The following is an 18299-nucleotide window of genomic DNA, read 5'->3' as shown; positions in this document are numbered from 1 at the left end:
CTTCTTGAGTCAGAAGGCGGATGAGGCTGGCAGTGGAAGATTGGAACTGACATTTCTTAGCACTGAACCTCCAGAAAACAGGAATCTAGGTCATTTATAACCAGCACTGTCTTCCTGAGGGTAACCACTCCCCCACTTTCCTAGGAAGGAAACCTAGGGATGTAACCAGGGAGAAGCCTGCCTAACCCACGCCTGGCACAGCTACTAGCTCCCTCATCTCATTCCCCAACTTGCCTCCCTGAATTCTGACCTCCAACCTCATCCAGCTTCACAGAGTGGAATAAATTGTCAGTGGCTTTGGAAGCCCCTCACCATCTGTACCCAGGCCCTGGGGAATAGCCTTTGCTATCTATGGCCCACTCTATTCCCAAAGGCTAGGTCAGAGGTGCCTGAAGCTAAGGTTAGATTTACTGAGGCAAGTGAACAGAGCTCAGAGTTGTAGGTCTAAGCAGCGAGCTGCAACTGCTGGACTTGAACAAGTCACTGGCCATTTCTAATCTGCTCAAAAGGACTAGGTCTTACCTGATTTACTCTGCTGGGCTGTTCAACAATGAAACAAGATGATGTTTTGAAATACTGAGGAAATATACAGCCTTGTGTAAACACAAGGAAGATCTAGAGCTATAGTCTAAGAGTTTGAGGCATGGGGACACGATTGTGAAGCCAGATCCTTCCTGAAATTGTCTAGTGGATGCTCCCCAAACATCTCAGGGTATCTGGGCAGCTGCCTTCCAGCACTCAGCAGGCAGAGGCAGACAGATCTCTTTAAGTTTGAGGCCAGCCTGGCCTACAGAGAGACATCCAGGACAGCCAAGGCTACAGAGAGACGCCTTGTGTCCTAAAATGAACAAATAAACACCTTGGGGTAAGGACAGACCATTCCCTTGTTTATTTTGTTGTTGTTGTCTTTTAGGACAGGGTCTATGTAGCTCTGGCTGGCCTGAACTCACTTTGTAGACCAGGCTGACTCAAACTCATAGATCCACCTGCCTCTACCTCTAGTGCACACCTCTAGTCCCTGCAGAGGAATGCTAGACCATACCATACTCAGCATGCTTTGTTAAGGGGTATGTGTTTTACCAGCATGTGTGTCTGTACCTCCTGTGTGCCTGCACAGAAGCCAGAAAAGGGCATCAGATACCCCGCAGTTACAGTTCTGAGCGGAGCTGGCACTAAGTTAGTTCCTCAAGAAGAGCGGTCAGTGCCCTTAACAAGCTGTTTAAAGATTTTTTTTTTTTAATTTACATTTGCCTGCTTATCCATGTGTGAGTATCTGTCACATACATACAGGTGCCCATGGAGGCCACAAGAGGGAGTCAGAGCCCCTGGAACTGGAGCCACAGGCAGCTGTGAGCCGGTTGATGTCAGTGTCAGAGACCCAACCTGGGTCCTCTGGGAGAACAGCAAATGCTGTCTGCTGAGCCACCTCTGGAACTCCATTACCAGGGTCTTAATTATGTTACTCAGGCCATCACCCAACTTCCTTCATCCTCCTGCCTCAGCCTTCGGAGAGCCTCCTGTTGCTGCTTCCAGCTAACAGGTCCCTGTTGGCCTCGCCCTCTTGGAATGAAATGACCCAGATGCTGCAGGCTGGCAGCTCCATCTCAGATTTCAGTGCAGATTTATTTCCATTTTATATTTTATTCCAGGCAAGTGCTTATTACATGGGTAGTATTCATGTCTCAATACCTAAAGTCTCGGAGCATGAACAGCCACTAGAATACAGTTCAATAGTAAAAATACAATATGTACAAAATTAGGGTTTTTGTAGTTTTTTCTTTTTTTTTTTTTCCCACACAGCAGATGTACCCAAACACATAAAAATCTCTACAGTCTGGGGTCGCTACAATTCATATTTCAGGAAACAGAGACACAGTGACCGAGTCCTCACTGTAAACAAGGGCCACCTCTTTGGGGATTGAGAGTGGGACCCTGGGATTGGGGGGAGAAGCAGCTGTTCCTAGAGAGAGGCTATGGTGACCCAACTCCCCTCCAGGCATTCTCTGCCCTTCTTTGGCCCCCAGGGAACCACTCTTCCTCCCTTTTCCTCCCCGAGGTAAAGATCCCAGGCAGTGAGCCACTCAAAACAGCACAGGTAAAACACGCATGAGAGGTAAGGTGTGTGTGTATGTGTGTGTGTGTGTCCCAGGCTGGAAGGGATAGGAAGGGAAGGGCCAGGCGGTCCCACAAGGTGAGGACTGATGTGGTCCTAACAGCTCTCAAAGGGGAGACGCCCAAGAGAGGGCTGGGAGGTGGCTGCCCATTCGGGCACACAGCAGTCACAAACAACAAAAACAGCAACAACACCCATCATCACCAATCTGGACATTGTCATTCGGCGGCACTAGATCTGGAGGAACCCCTGGCGGGGGTGGGGGGAGGGGTGGATGATGAGGTATCTGTGCAGGCCTGCAAGCCAACACGATGGTGTGAACTCTAGAACTGGCCTCAAGACAGAGAGGGGCAAAAGAGGTGGGGGCAAGTTCATCAAGTGGTCTGACTGTGCCAATACCATACTCTGCTCTTCGTCACAACACAAAGCAGAGAGTGGAGGTGGCCCACAAAGTTCAGGTGTGGGTAGAGGGTGACGGCAGCCACAGGACGGCAGCCAATTTGAGGGCTGGGATTTTTATGCTGGGGTAGAGACCTGGTCCTAGCCACCATTCCCCAGCCTAGGAGACAAATAACAAAAGTGCCCTGGGAGGCTTTTGGGGCCAGAAGGACCTGTGAGTTCTGAAGCATCTGAGGAGTCATTTCAAGGGAGAAGAATGATTCAAGACCTTCACTGGCATCAATGCCCTGCTCATGTCATCTGAAGGACCCTGAGCCTTCCTTCTAGCCCCTCAGACTTGCCTCAGTGCAAACTTCACACCTAGGGACACTTGCTTCCTGCTCCACACTGAAAGGCCATTGGTGAGTGTCCAGTGGGGAGCTGAATGTGCACACGTGTAACTGAGTGTCTGACACAAGGCCACTTGTAATAAATATCCACTTAAAAAGAGAAGCCAAAGCAGTCTGCAAAAGCAGAGGCAGGAGACACAGCATCCCTAAGCACAGGACCCTCTCTTCCCAGTCCTGATGAGCCTTGTCTTAGCCCAACAAGGGCCCTTTCCAGTGGACAGTGCAGCACCCACCAGGAAGGGGCCTCAGAATTGCCACTGAAAGAGGGAGATGGGAAGAGCCCCAGGGTTTCAGCTCATTGATACCTCCCTCAGCAATGGGGCTTAACTCCTAGAGCTGCTGCTGGTCCGTGCTTTCCAAGCTGAAGGCAGTACCTAAACCCAGAGGCCTGGAGAAGCACTGGACAGAGCAAGGAACCAGGACAGTGAGCATCATGCCCAAGGTTGGAGTTCCTCCCAGGCCTTGTGGGTAGGAGGCAGGACTGCTGGCCTCACCTCTCCAGTCCTAAGCTCAGCCTACTCTTCAGAGGTCAGAAGCCCAGGGGCAGGTGTGGGAAACTTGGCAACAGCCTGCATTTTATTTATTGTTGATTGAGACTCATTTAAACAGTTTCTACTGTAACCAATCACAGTGACTACAGGTGGATCAGAGAGCCAGGCCCAGGCATTTACCTGTCCTAGCCCGACTCCAGTTCTTAGGATCTGTCACCTGTACTCAAAGCTGGGCCCCTCACCACCCATTCCTCATTTTTCTGGGGCTCTGGTTCCTCTACAGAAGTCCCAGAGGACTCTGAGGCTGGGGAGGGGAGGCCAGGAAGCTCGGCCACCTCACCAGACAGAGCAATAGCAGCAACAGCACAGGAAGGCAGGCTGGGGAAGGAGAAGCCAGAGAACAGCTACAGCGCCGTAGACGTCAGGGGGTGGACAAGGTAAGGAGGCAGGAGTGGCACCAGGCTGGGCAGGCAAGCATGTCCACCAAAGCGTCCTCATGTCTACCAAGTCCTAGTGCAGCCGGACAACTTCCTTCCTGCACCCAACTCCCTGGAGGGCCCCTCCCCTGGCTCAGAGTCTCTGCACCCCCTTCCCCTAGGAGGCCTGGGGGTGGTGTGGGTGGGGCGGGCCTGGCTGGAATGTGTGGAGCTGGTGGGTGGGAGAGGGGCAGTCAGATCCCTCTTCCCTGCCCCCACTGGGGGCCTAAGTGGCCTCATCCTCAAGCCAGCTTGAGTGTGCTGACAGGAAAGGAGGGCATGGTGACCATAGTCACAGGGTTGAGCACTGTTTGGCCCACCAGCTGGGGGTGGTGCACCACCTGGGCCCCCACAGCCGGCTTTGCCATGACAGTGGTTGGAGGCCCCAGCCCGGCTGTGCCATTCACTTGCTGGTGCGAAAGGGTGTGAGCGATGTGGCTCACTGCCACAGGCTGGCTCACTGCCACAGGCTGTGGGTACAAGGGCAGCTGGGAGCCGAGGTGGGCCACATGGTTGAGGGTGGCAGGGTGCACTGTGATGTGGCCAATGGGGGGTGTGGCAGGTGCCAGCTGCACAGCAGGGCTGGGGGCGGAGGGCGCGATGTGGGCGATGTGCTTGCCCCCCGGCCCCTGCAGGACATGGTTCACAGTCTGGATGACTGAGGCATGGGTGGTGGCTGTATGGGCGATAACTGTGGAGCCACCCCCAGCAGTGGCCACGAGATGGGCTGGAGCCGGCACTAGCGTCTGGGTTGGAGTGGCTGGTGGGGGAGGAGGGGCCGGCAGAGGGGTTTTTTGCTGCGGTGGCGGCTGCTGCACAGGGAGGTGGGCGGGGGACAGGGCCACTGGGTGGGGATGAGGGTGCGGGTGGGCGGGCAGAGGCGCAGAGGTGGCGCTGGGGGACGGCAGGGTGGATTTCAACAGCTCCGGCTGCGGACGATGGCTCAGCTCAGGTGGGCCCAGGCCTGCCCGGTCTTCCTCCATGTCCTCGTCTACGTTGTCCTCGCCCTCTGTCGGGGAACAGGGCAGGGAGCAGGTCAGAAGAGCTTGGGGAACAAGTGGCTGGAGGCACAGGTGTCCTTGGAGGTCAGCGTGATGGAGCTGGGGCAGAGGCCTCTTTTCTAGCAGGGAAAAGCCTCAGAGAAGCTAAGGACAGTATCTGAGGGAGATAGGACCAGCAAAAGGGCCGAGGCTCACCAGAGGCTGTGGAGGTGGAGGCCTGGTCATCCTCGGGCTGGCCCGTCTGCCTGAGCACACGGTCAATCTCCAGCACATCCATCCACTGGCTCAGCTCGTGCTTGAGCTCTGCCAGGCGCTGCTGCGTGGCAATCTTCTCCCGTGCCAACCGCTCCATCTCATGTTCATACTCTTTCTCCTTCCTCTTCAGGGACTGGGGACAGGGCAAGGGACAGCAGGGTGCCCTTAGCAGCAGCCACAGGCACTATGGCCCTCAAAACCTCTGAACCAGTGGGTCTTAACCCTCCTAACGCTTTGACCCTTTAATACAGTTCCAAATGTTGTGGTGACTCCCAACCATAAGATTATTTTTCTTGCTACTTTATAACCTCTACTTTGCTACTGTTACAAATAATAACAGTAAATAATATAAATAGTTGATAGGTGATCCCCCCCCCAAGGGGTCATAACCCACAGATTGAGAACCACTGCTCTGGACAATCTGCAGTGACCAGAGCAGCTGAGAGGCCACACCTGCCTCCTAGTCCATCCCTCTGCCCAAAAGGACCAGCACCTGAGCCACCGTGGGCCCCTAAGCACAGATCCAAGGCTGCAGGCCCTTCTCCACACCACCCTGACCTGGTCTTGAGGGACTTAGTCTCTCATCCCATCTCCCTCCCTCCCTCACAGCGTCTGCCACTACTTATCTTACTATGTTCACTCACTGAAGCTATAGTGACTCTCCTTGGTACCCCCCCACAAAGGAGCTACACTACCTCTATACCATTCCTGTGTGTCCATGCTACCTTTGTCCCCAGAAGGCTTCTTGCTAGACTCTGACAGCACCGTGTCTATCACAGGCTTCTATCTGCTTGGCAGCAACACTGGCTCTGTTCCTCCCTCAGCCGCACCTTAGCCATCCATGCTTCCTCTCCTCTCTCTCCAACTTGCAATTCACACATCGCTCCCCACTCAGGACTCTGCCTACAACTCTCCAGACCTCGGGGGGACATTGAACCTGAAAAACCTGTGGCATGCCCCACCTGCCAACAACAAAGGATCTTGGGGAGCTCCACAGCACCCCACGTCTGACTGCACACCCCTAGGGACTTTTCACCACACAGTCCAAACCAGCCAGCCCTTCCTCAGCCCAGATAGCCCGGCTTCCCTCAGAACACAGGAAGGTCTTCCTTAGTCACAGTGCCTCTTCTATACTCGGCCCTGCCCCAGTCTGAAGCCTCACTACGCTTTGTTTGCACACGCTTAGGAGCAGCTCCAAAAGGCCAGCTCATGCTCGTTTTCAGCTGCCTTCAAAAGTAAAGCGCCTCCGTGACCTCCAGACCCCGACACTTTAGCTCACCTCTTCTGTCCCCCAACCCAAGTATGCCAACCCTGCCATGACTATCCAGTCAAGGCAGACACTCCTACCCTTGCAGACTCCAGAGTCCAGTTCTCAACCTGCTTCTAGACATCTAAGTAAAACATGGGGTCACTTCCAGATACAGTGACCATGGACACTCCACACATTAGCTTGTCTCTGAACCCTGTCTACCTTGCTGTTCACACAATCCACCTGCCTTATCCACCACCCCCAGGGGGGTCCTGTCTGTCTGTCTCTTTCTCAGTGATACTTACTTGCAGAGGAAGAGGACACACTGCTACAGTGAAAGTGCAAGTCAGACAACAACTTATAAGGCTTTTTCTCAACTTCTACAATGTAGGCCCTAGCTGACATGCTTAGCTCCTTTACCCGGTGGCACACTTCATCAGCCTGCCCCTGGTCTGTCTTCTCCTAGACCACAATCTCCTCCACTATCCTTCCCAGCCCAAGGCCTTGTCAGCATACCCTCCTGCCTCAGTCTTTCCCAGGGCTCCTACTGTGCATCAGCACTAAATGGGAGTCTGTCAGATGGGTCTTCATTAGCCCTGGCTCACTGGACCACGTGATAACTGTCTCACCACACATGGTCCCTGTCCAGTCTGTGAGGGATTATGAGGGCTGCTCTACAATCAGCTTCTAGCCTTGACAGTATCAGTGGCCAGGAGTATGCTTACTCTGGCCGCAAAGGATCTGTAAACCTGCCACTCTCCTATCGGGATGTCAGCCTCCACCCCATATCTCTCCTTTGTCAAAGGGAATCCAGCAGACCCACCCCTCCCATTTCTGTGACCCAGCAGCAGCTCGGCAGCTTCTGATGGGGTACAGCGACGCCTTCAACCCCCTTACCACTAGACCCCACTTCCCCACACTCCTCCAGTGGCACCAACCTTCAAACTATCGGTGCCTACAACACAGGGCCCAGAGCCATGCCATGCTGGCCTTGACATACGTGCCATTAATTTCATACCACAGTACCCCTCTACCACCCCGACTTCAATTTAACCTGCTTCTCCTCAGACTTCTGCTAGAAAACAGTAGGAAGGCCCTTGTCTTTACCCTAACACACAAACACACGTGGCACCTGTGTGTCCTCTCACCTGGCTCTGTCCCTGAGGGCTGCATATGACATCAGAGGAGGCCACATCAACCATGGGCCCTTGGTGACTCAGTCCTCACTTGAACCTTGGGGTTGTTGGCTGGAAGTGCCATCCTCACCTCTATCCACTGCTTGCAGGGAGGCTATATTTTGGGTCAGGGAGATAAAGCGTCAGGGGCCAAAACACACTCCCTTCCACACAGTTCAGCCCTGTAGAGCTAGAGACCCCTGTAGAGCTCCCCCAGAGTCAAAGGTTAGTCCACACTGCTTCATTTTGCTTTGTGGTGCTAGCAATTAAGGTCAAAGCTACAGTAATGCTAGACAAGTTCTCTTCTGAGCTGGAGTCCCCTGTCTACACGACTTTGCTTTACACCCATCCTACGTCAGGTGTCCATCTGGGTACATGTTCATTCTCGTCTCTGCCCACTTCACTGTGGCTTTCAAGTCCTTCAAGCAACTTTGGCCACCACCTGGGACCGACACCCTCCTGTAACACCCCCTGCCCTTAGACAAGACTAGGTTTTACTACACAAACCCAGCTGGTCTGGAACTCAGATCCACCTGCCTCTCCCTCCAGTCCTGAGATTAAAGGCAGGCAGCAACAGGACAGGCCTTCTTCCTACAGCCTTTCTCTTCTGGACACACTACCAAAGCCCTAAGTCTGGAAGGCCTCACTGCTCTCTCCAGAACCAACTTTCAACTCTCTCCTAGTGCCTGTTGCCTCTCTGCAAGACAAGTCACCCCTCTATCATCTTTTTATGTCTCCCTCCTGCTGAAGGAACAACCACTCTGTCCTCCACGTTGCCTTGTTCACCCAGACATATCTATCCTGCAGGCCTCTGCAAATGTCCTTTTGCCACCAATACTTTCCTAATGTCCCAAAAAGATCCTACTACCCCTCAAGGCAGTCATTGGATCCGCTGCAGGGCCCAATCTACCAGGACATAACCTACCCCTTTTTCTTTGGTCTCTGGTTTTCAGAAGCAAACCCATGACCAAAAACATTTGATGAAATAAATGAAAGGTGCCACACAGGGTTTCCAGAATTCTTTTGGTTTGGGGGGCCTTTTTTGTTTTTGTTTTCTGAGACAGGGTCTCTCCATGTAACAGCTCTGGCTGTCCTGGAACTCATTTTCTAGACCAAACTGGCCTGGAACTCACAACAATCGGTCCAGCTCTGCCTCTCAAGTGCACCACCCACCACCCTGCCCGGTTTCCAGAATCTTGTGACTTCTGTTTCTGTTACCAGCACCAAGCAAGCATTCTCATGGACAGCCTGGAGCCCCTCCCACTTCCTTGTCGGTTTAGGCCTGATCCTAGGGAGCTTCCTTGGGCTGCTTCTACCGCAGCTGAGATATTTTCAAATCCACACATTATGCAAAGCTCCGTTTCCCGAAGCACACATCTATAAAAAGGCACTTGCCTTGCTCCAGCTCCTACTTCGCTGTCACAATTCCTATTAATGTTTAGAGACCGCAAGATTTTTGCGTAAATGTCAATTCTTCTACCATCTCTATGGTACTATTTTTTTCTTAGCATCACCAAATGAGGAAACTGATACTCAAAAGAAAATGTCACCGCATAATGACAGAGTTGTGCTAAGAGACTGATTTGGTAAAGACAACCGATTTACGCCCAAACCTGAAGTCAGTAAGATTATCACGGAAATAAGCTACAGGACATTGCTCTGCCTCCGCCGGGCAGGGGCCCGCAAGCGAGGCCCCGCCCCTCCGGGGCACGCGCGCACCCACGCGGACCTGTCCGCTGCGTCACCGCGGACGGACGGCCCCGCCCCCAGCTGCCGGGAAGCTCTGGGAGGCGGGAGGAAAGGCGCGCGCATCGGCTGGCGGCTCGGAGGAGCGGCCTGGGGCCTCAAGCACCAGGTTCCGTCACCTCCCGGTTGTGACCCAGCTACAGAAGCCCTGGTGGAGCACGGGCACCCCTCCCACGGAAGCTGTGATGCAGCCTCGCTCCCGCGAGCATCACGGGTGGGTGGACGGAAACCCCGATGCTCGCCCTGCTCCCGCCCGCCCGCCCGCGCGAGCAAGCGCGCGCGCGCGCGCGTCGCTGGGAGCGCTACGTCCCTCCCAGTCCCCAACGGTTTGGTCTCCCGCGCCGCCCAGCCTGGCCGCTCCCATCCCCCCACCGCCTCCCGGGCACGCGGAACCCTACGCGGTTTCCAGGGCGACAACTTCGCATTGCTGCAGAGGGCCGCCAGTGCCCGCGGGGAGAGGAGACACCGTCAGCAGGGGCCCCTTCCCACCCTCGCGGGAAGGAAATAGTTAAGGCTCCATCACCCCAGCTGCCTCAGTGCCCCACCCCGACCGTAATCCTGTGCGCTGCCAGGTGAACACAGACACCACGTCCCTCCCGACCCATTTCCCCCCACTTGTGACCGTCCTTCCGGGTCTCGCCCGGGTACAGCAGGTAGGGAGGTGCTGGGCCCGCTTCGTGCCCTTGTTACCCGCGGGCTGAGCAGACGCGGGGCGTGGGGGAGGGGAAGACCGAAAAGTGCACTGCCTCCGCCGCCGCCCTCTCGCGCAGGCGCCCTCCTGCCCGCCCCTCCCGGGCTGGGAGCCCCGGTGACGTCAGCCAGGCCATGTGCTTAGCGCCCGCGTGGAGGCGGGCGGGGGAGCCTGCCGGCAGCAGGAGAAAACTGGCGCTGTGGCCGTCACGGCATCGCCCAGATCTGCCTCCCTCCCACATACCTGGATGTACCGCAGCGCTGTCCGCAGCACGCTCAGATTCGACGTCTTCTTGTCATCCACGTTGGGGATGTTGCGCTTCAGGGTCTCAAAACATTCCTTCAGATGGGCTCTCCTGGGGAAAGGGGGCCAAAGCTGGTCAGCCTGTGCACAGGAGCAGGAGGCAGGGACAAACACAACAGAAGCCTGAGGGGGAGGGGGACCAAGGGTGGGTGAGTCCGGGATGGGCGGGGCCCAGAGTCACACTCCCAAGCGTGCACACACACCTGTTTTTCTCCAGTTTGTTGTGGACTTCTCTGGTTCCGATCCTGAAACCCAGACAGAGAGGAGGCTCAGGGAGAAAGGTCCATATCCGGCCTTCCGGACCGTCTCCACCCATACTAACAACGACCAGGTGTCATAGGGGGTTTTTGCCCCTAACATTCTCTATAAATTGGAAATGTTGGCTCTGTGTTGGGCCCATCCACCCCTTGGGGTGGGCACCTCTATGCTTATAACCCGGGAACTCCCCATCCTACCACTGGTCCAACAAAGAAGGGATCCTAGAGGGGTTCTAGAATCTACTTTCTGCAAAAGCCTGGAAATGCCAGCTGTAATCTCCAGTGTTACTGCTTACAGAAAGCTAAGCACAATTAGAATTGCCTCTCATAATAAAGCACTAGCCTACTAAGTGGCATGGGACATTCCCCAAAGGGCTAACTGGCAAGGGTACCTTCTCTTCCACTCCCAGCCCACGATGGACAATTAGTCTCCCATCCTACCAGCCCACTTACCCCCCAGGCCTCTTCTTTTGTTCACTGGATTTGGCTTCTTCTGCTGGTGCCAACTTCAGGGTCCCAAGCGTGGGTGGGGGTGGTTGCTGGGGAGCCAGCTGAGGCTGGACTCCAGGGTGTGGTGCAATGGTCAGGATGGGTGTAGGGAGGGGCTGCAAAGGCTTGGGGCTGCCGGTGGGTGCAGCTGTGGTCTTCGTATCAGGCAGCAGGGGAGTGGGGGTGGGCACCTGTGGTCTGGTGGGCAGGGGGACTGGCTCCTTAATGCTGAGTCCAGGGGTGCTGACCAGGGCTGGCTGACGAGGTGCCAGGGGTAAAGGCTGGGCTGCTGGGGGTAGAGGTGGGGGCGGTGGGAGAGACTGTGGGGAGTTAGTCACCACGGGAATAGGAATGACGGTCAGTGGAGTAGGGGTGGCAAGGGGTGGGGGTGGTGCTGGGGGTGGTGCCGGTGGTGACAAGGGTAGTGCTGGAGCCTCGATGCGGGGTTCCTCCACAGGCAGGGCATGGGCCAACCTGGCCAGGCTACTTGCCCTCTTCTGCTCCTGCTCTCTCTCACGTTCCCTCTCCAGGCGAAGGCGCTCCTGCTCCTCTATGCAGAGAGAGCACACAGGGGTCTTAGCAGAGCTCATGGTCCTGGGCCCCTATTTAACCTGTCCCAGTCAGGACTCGGTGACATCCTGCTCTTCCTGAGACACCAGACACAGCCAAACATGTCCAGCCAAGGCAGCACTGAACAGACAAAGCACAAGCCTGGTCCCTGTCCCAGGGGACCTCACATCCTGGGACAGTGAGTGGGACAAAAAAGGAATAGGGTAGGAGGCTGGGTTAGGGGAAGGGTGAGCAACAGCAGTGAGGGGGTAGGATGTGGCAGCAACCTGGAGCTGCACGAACTAGACAGGTAACCAACGGCAGTGTCCAGAGGGACACAGGACTCAGGTGTGCACAGGGATGGATGAGGTCTGAGCTGGCAATAGGCCAGACCACGGGAGAACGGAGAAGCCTGCCTTCCACGGAATTTACTGAGCGCCCTGTTAGAGAGCAGGCAGGACCTCTGTTTCACAAACAGTGAGCAGAGAGACAAGATGATTTGCTGAGTTACAGAGCCAGTCTGACACCTAGCCAGTCTGACATCCACACCCCCATCTATCCTCACAAAAGCCCCAGCTTCCAGGGCAAACACATCACCTTTACTTCATGAGAAAATGGCCTGGGACATCTTACTTCTAGGCGAAGTCCACGGCCCCAGCTTTCCTCAGAGAGCAATGAACACAATTGTCCCTTCTCCCAACAGGTTAGGAGCCATTTCTCTCGGTCCAGGCCATGTCCCTTATACAGTACAGTAAGTACCATTTACAACAGAACAGCACAGTTTAGAAAGAAGGAGACAGGCAGAAGGGAAGGCCAGGTAAGTAAAGGCAGCAGAGGTTGAGCAGGACCACTAGACTTGGGCAACCTTTTTGGTCATGTCCTTCAGCCTCTCTACTGAAAGCCCAGCAGAAAAGTGAGACGTACTCAAGAGCTAGTCGAAAATGGGATTGGCCCCCTATCCAGGAACCAGTCTTCTCTCAGGCCTCCAATTAGGTTCCCTAGCTATGGCTTTTGTACAGGGCTGGGCCACCATCTCCCAGGTAAGGGAAGGAGCCCAAGCCCTTCTGCTTGTGACATTCAAAACTGTTGACAACAGAGGGTGGATACACCCCAAACAGGATCATGTGATGTGGGGCTGGGGCTAAATCCTCCCTAGGAAGGAGGGGCATGGTAGCCCCTCAGGTCTTCATAGCTCAAAGACCCCCTGGTCTTCTGGCATGGAACACTGAGTGGAGCAGGCCCACCTCCAGCCCCACCAGGCAAGGAAGGAGCTGAGGAGGAAGTAGGGAGGAAGTGTTTGGAAGGAATCATAAACTTTCCCGGCAGCCACAGTTCAGGGCTGCCATCGGTTGGCCTCTTCCCATTTCTCCTGCCCTTCAGGAAGGGGAGGGCAGGGCTGCTCCAATGAGGAGGCCTTGCTCACCCAGGCGTCTCCCTGTCAGCACTGACTTAGGTTACTGCAGCTTGCCACAAACCACAGTGGCAAAGAAGCCTGTGGAGTTCCAACTTCAGAGCCCTTCTCTGGCTGGGCCTGGAACATCTCTGGCCCACAGACTTTCAACTCAGGGCCTAAGAACAGCTCCTTTGACTGGTCCAGTTTATTGTTTTTAAATCTCTACTTTGTGCTAGTGTACTCATAGGTCAGAGGACCACTCTCAGGGGCTGTTTCTCTTCTCCCACCACAGGTTCCTAGGATGGAACTCAGTACGGCTTTCTCTGACAGTGCTTGATGGCTAAGCCATCTCAGTGGCCTGGGGACAAGTGTTTAAGTAGCCATGGTCAGAGGGGCCCAAGGCCAGGTACTGAACTGGTAGCAAAGCCTGTGCTTTAAAACTCTCCTGGGAGACAGAAAACACTTTTACTCCCTTCTCTTCCAGAGCTACCACAAAGACTTGCTTCCCAGAGACCAGGAAGGGCTCAATGAATGAGGCTCACTCACATCCAGCATTGTCAGCTCTAACAGGACAGCACAGGCTGCCCCATGACCACACCAGTCCACCAGAGCTTCCCGAGCCTGCCCTTAGCTCTGCCTCATTTCCTACTCACAGGGTACCCTAACCAGTGCCCTGGAGGGCCAAGCACACCAATAGTTCCGGGGCCTCCGGTACAGACAGTCCGTGTTTAGGCCATTTTAATGAATGTTCTGGCCCAAAGTTGGAATCCTCCTCTCACACCTTCTCCAGGTTCCACCCAGACACTGACCCCAATGAAGTTTGCAAGACCCTCTAGATTCATGCTGCCTACAACCTTCCTAAGCTACTGTAGTCTCGTGTACAGGATTTCTCCCCTTCTACGTGCGACCAGAGCTTGCCACATTAAGGCAGGCCCTGAGCAGGACAGCCAGCTCCCTCCAATCAAGGTAGGGGACCATTTCAAGTCACCCCCACAAATGCTGGCAAAGAGCAGCTAAGTCTGCCTCTGGGCACCAGTACCACCTTGTCCTTTCTCTCCTCTCATGCTTACAGTGCACCACATCCTCAGGGTTGTCATGTGAACAAACTGGTCTAGGCCAGGCTTGACCTTGTAGACGGAAATGGAAAGGATAATAGAATTCCTGCTCAGAGTCGGTTATCTGAAGTAAATTCCTCAGAATATGAGTTCTAGTCGGCTGGTTGGTGTCAACCTGCTGGCCTTCCCTTCTGCCTGCCTCCTCCTTTCTAAACTGCTGTTCTGCTGTAAATGGTACTGTATGGGGGGGGGGTGCTGTTCTTAGCCTGTGGGAACCAAATCTGGCCTTCACTGAACTTGAGTTCTTGGGGCAGATTGGTCTTCCTAGTCTAAGACTCAATGATCCAACATCGAGCACCTGGTACCTGGAGACTGAACTGCTTCTCCCCAGAGCTTGATACTTGGGGGAAGAGAAGGGCTGTGTAATTTCGTAAGAGGGCTTTTCCTAAGTTCTTAAGCAGAACCAATTCCACCAGCCCCTCCCACCATCTTACTGGGCAGCTCTGGGCTTAATTGAGCAGGTGTGAACACAGGCAGTAGAGGTCTTCTCCCCTTTTCTCTGTATACACCTAGAAAGTTTAATGTGAAATAAGAGTTCCCTAGAGGCAACAGTAGGGTCAATCCTGTTCACCTCTAGCAGACTGCCTGGGACTCTATGGGGATATAATTGGTACTCTTGAACTGCACTGTGTTGATGGTAGCAGCGGGTGACTCGTTCTCTCCAAACTCTTTAGTTCTCCCCCTCCCCACATCCGCCGCTGAAACCACACACTTGTCATTCTGGTTAACCACCAACTCTGTCCATTGCTTGACCCTGCTTCTGGGCCCAAAACACAAAGAGGAGGGGCATGAGGGTGGATACCCCAGACCATCTGTTCTGCAAAAGCTAAGCACTGGGGTCTTACACGCCTCCAGTGACTCCTGACCTTGAGAGGCTGGGCGGCCTGACTAGGCCCTCGGACCTGCAGCTCCTCCGCCCCTTGCCGGCTACCACTACTCCCGCCCTACCGCGGAACCAGCTGCAGGCGTGCGCGCGCCTTTGCGCGCGAGCACACACAACACACACTACTACCTCCTGCATGACTCATCATTGAAGCAACAATAGGCAGAAAGAAAGGAAAGGAGGGCGAAAAACTCTCTCCACCACAACGTTACCGCCTGAAGGGGGGGGGGGCACGGACGGACAGGAATCCCTGAGAACCGCACACATATCACTTCAGGCCCTTGCAAGCGTCCGGAAAGCTGAGATCTTTTCCTTCACTCTCTATTTCAGCAGTACAGGAAGACTAGAGACCACCGCCAAAAGAGGTGGGGGTTAGGATCATAAAACCCTCGCCTATCCTCTCTGAGGGCGTGCCAAAGTTTGCCCTTTCACGCTGACTTATTCCAATGTGGCCGGGGTGTTGCCAGAAGGGTCTAGGTACGCCGTTAGTGGGTCAGTGAGGAGATGTTAGCTGTAGATGTCACCCTGAGATTCTGAGGGTTTCCCTCACTACAGAATCAAAAACAGGAGGACCCGGCAAGAGCCAAGGTGAACGTAGCTCCTCCTACCCAGGGCAAAGGCTCTCCCTAGGAGATGGCCAGCAACCAGAGCCGGAGCCCAACCCGACTCAAGGCCCCCCGCCAGCCCCGCCCAGGCCCCGCCCCCGGGCAAGCGCGAGGCAGCGAGGAGGGGCCGGGCCGCGCAGTCCCCAGCGGGAGTGTCCCCCGTGCACGTGGTCGGGGGCGGGACCTGTCTACGTCACCACTCGGTGTAACCAACGGGCTTGGGACGCAGGCACACGCAACATTCCAGCCAAGAGCGGGTTTGAAACGCGCAGACACGCCACATTCCACACCGGCTAAAGCAGGGCAAAGCAGGGGGGCCCAGGGGCTGCCCCCAGCGACCCGCGGGACACTCACATGCACCCAATCAGCGCAGTTTTCAGCCAAACCTAGACATGCGACCCAGCCCAGCTCTGGGAGGCGGGGTCAGGCGGGGCTGGCCAAGATCATAAGACACGCGATGTCATTTCATTCTGCAAAGGCCGCCTCCGCCCCAAGCAGCGCGTAGATCTGCCGGGAGCGCTCCCCGCACCCTCCTGCCAGGGACAGGGAATCCAGAGAACTGCTCCGCGTAGAGTATTCCCCACCCCCACCCAGTTACGCACACGCCCCCTCGTGTGCTGTACAAACACCCGTGTACACGTCCGTTCATCCGCTCTCCCCCGGCTCCCATCACACATCTTGGTGCACACACGCACGCACACGCGGGTCTGCCACCCCCACACATCAACATCCCTGTCCCCATCCTCCGGTTCACACATCCTCAATGGTACCGAGAGCCGCCCGCCCACACCTAAGGAGCCCCCCACTGAAGGTGTGCCGGGGCTGCCAGCAGCTAGGGTGGCACCCGCAGAAGCTGGGTCCCTCTTTGCATGTTAATGAATTCATTATTTTCACTGCTAGCATTACTCCTCCGAGACGGCAGATCTTGCGGGGAGCCCGTGCTCTGCCCGGCTTTTTAGGTCGCGCCGTAGAGGGGCCTGCCTGCTATTTCCAGTGGGTTTGGGGATCGGGGTCACTGGCCTCCCCTTTTGCCCAATGCCCCAGGGGCCCAGCCGAGCCGCTCACCACGTGCTCTCTGTTGTTGCTGCGCTTGCCATTCCAGGAAGCGGGCCGCCTCCAGTAGCGTCTCTATGCTCATCGCGCCGAGAGCAGCCGGGGGCGCGCCGGGGCTGAGGCTGCGGCCCGCGAGCCAAGCACAGGTCAGGCTGGCGGGCCGGCAGGAGGGAGGGATCACCTCCGGGGGGCGACAGGGCTGGGCGGCGCAGCGCACTCCTCAGGAAAGAACGGGGGAGCACGGGAAGAAAAATCAATGTCTCCCAAAATATTTGCAAAATAGGAATTTGCAAATTGAAACAATTTTGATGCAAAAAATAAAAAAAAGGCGGTACTGCCTTCTTCCTTCCTTCTTCCTCTTCCTCCCTTCCGATGCCTCCCGCCCCGCAGCCCCGGGAGTCCCGCCGACAAGAAAGGGCTTTGCAACAAGATGGCGAGGAGGCACCGACACACACAACAAGGGAAGGAGCCGCGCTGCCCCCGGCCGCCGCCCCCGCTACTACACCGGGGCCGCAGCCAAAGCCCGGACCGGAGCCCCCGCCCGTAGGGCCGCGGCGTCTCACTGAGGGCGGGGTCGCGCCATGGATAGCCCCGCCTACCGCGCGCGCACACGTGGCTTGGGTGGGGGAAGAGAAGATGGAACCGGGCTTCCGTGCTGCTTCCGCTTTCCCGCCTTGCCCCTCCCTGCTCCGCGGGCAGCCACAAGTTGAATGGGGGGTTGCGTGTTTGGGGCATCCACAGCGAGATGTGTCTTGCTGGGAGAAAGGACGGGAAATCCGAGGCTTCGGTTAGCTGAGACAGCGGTAGTACAAGTCAAGGAAACCTACGACCTGACCCTTAGATCTCCACGCCCCACGAAGACACGACCTAAATCCCGCAGCCGTCCTGTCTGTCGCAATTCCCCTGGGATCCGCCCCTGGGCGGAGCCGACAGCAGCAAGCAGCTTCAGTACTGACAGAGGGACGGGACCGCTGATCCTGTTCCGGATTTTGCCTCCGTTCCTCCCCCCGCAGTGCGTTCGCATCCTATTAGACTACATCACCAGGCCGTCCGCCAATGGGCGAGCAGGACAACACGGCATGGAGCAGCTCCACATGGACACCCCGCACAGCCAGCCTTCTGTTTAAAGGGCCAGTGTCTGCAGGGTCGTTTCAGCGGGTGCGAGTAGGGCCACCGGGTGAAGGTAGGGTGAGACACCGACAGGGGAATTCCGCAGTCCTGCTCAGGCCCATCCCCTGCCTTACATCACCCTCCCATTCAAAACCAAGTATTCCTTCTCTTTCCCTAAATTCTTTGTCCACTCGTGTCCGCTATGGGCGGAGACTGAAAATGTGCCATTCCAAAGGACACACTTCGTTGTGGTGCCGGGACAGCAGTGGTCAAAAGGCAAAACGTCCACAGCCCAGGCCAAGGAGGCGTAGCCTAAACCAGGAACAACAACGTGGAGGGCGGAAGCTGCGCGTTACCCGGGCTGCCCGCTGGGCGCGGGGCGGGGTCGCTGCTTTGGTCTAGAACCGCGCTCTCTCCTAGGCTCGCCAGCTAGCCTTTATCCTGGCTCCAGGACTTAGGACCGTCCCTGGGTATCATCAGAAAGATCTTCGAAGTCAGCTTGCCCAAATCCTTGCACTTTGCAGATAAGAAAACTGAGGCCCAAGAAAAGGGACGGT

At 55.8% G+C, this 18299-nt stretch overlaps 1 protein-coding gene across 1 annotated transcript; it reads right to left on the bottom strand.

Moving 5' to 3' along the window:
• Positions 1–1604: 1604 nt before the first annotated feature.
• Mnt (MAX network transcriptional repressor) lies at positions 1605–17532 on the bottom strand. Its single transcript, XM_027426775.2, has 6 exons — positions 16645–17532; positions 10999–11584; positions 10492–10533; positions 10229–10340; positions 5065–5257; positions 1605–4877 (listed from the first exon to the last, which is right to left on the bottom strand). Exons 1-6 carry the CDS (start codon positions 16715–16717, stop codon positions 4111–4113), a joined length of 1773 nt encoding a protein of 590 aa, XP_027282576.1. The 5' UTR covers positions 16718–17532; the 3' UTR covers positions 1605–4110.
• Between the last annotated feature and the right edge of the window lie 767 nt (positions 17533–18299).

Source organism: Cricetulus griseus, chromosome 7 (assembly GCF_003668045.3).
Source record: "Cricetulus griseus strain 17A/GY chromosome 7, alternate assembly CriGri-PICRH-1.0, whole genome shotgun sequence".
Classification (NCBI taxonomy): domain Eukaryota; kingdom Metazoa; phylum Chordata; class Mammalia; order Rodentia; family Cricetidae; genus Cricetulus; species Cricetulus griseus.
The sequence above is the reverse complement of the archived record's forward strand: the minus strand, read 5'-3'. Positions and strand labels throughout refer to the sequence as shown.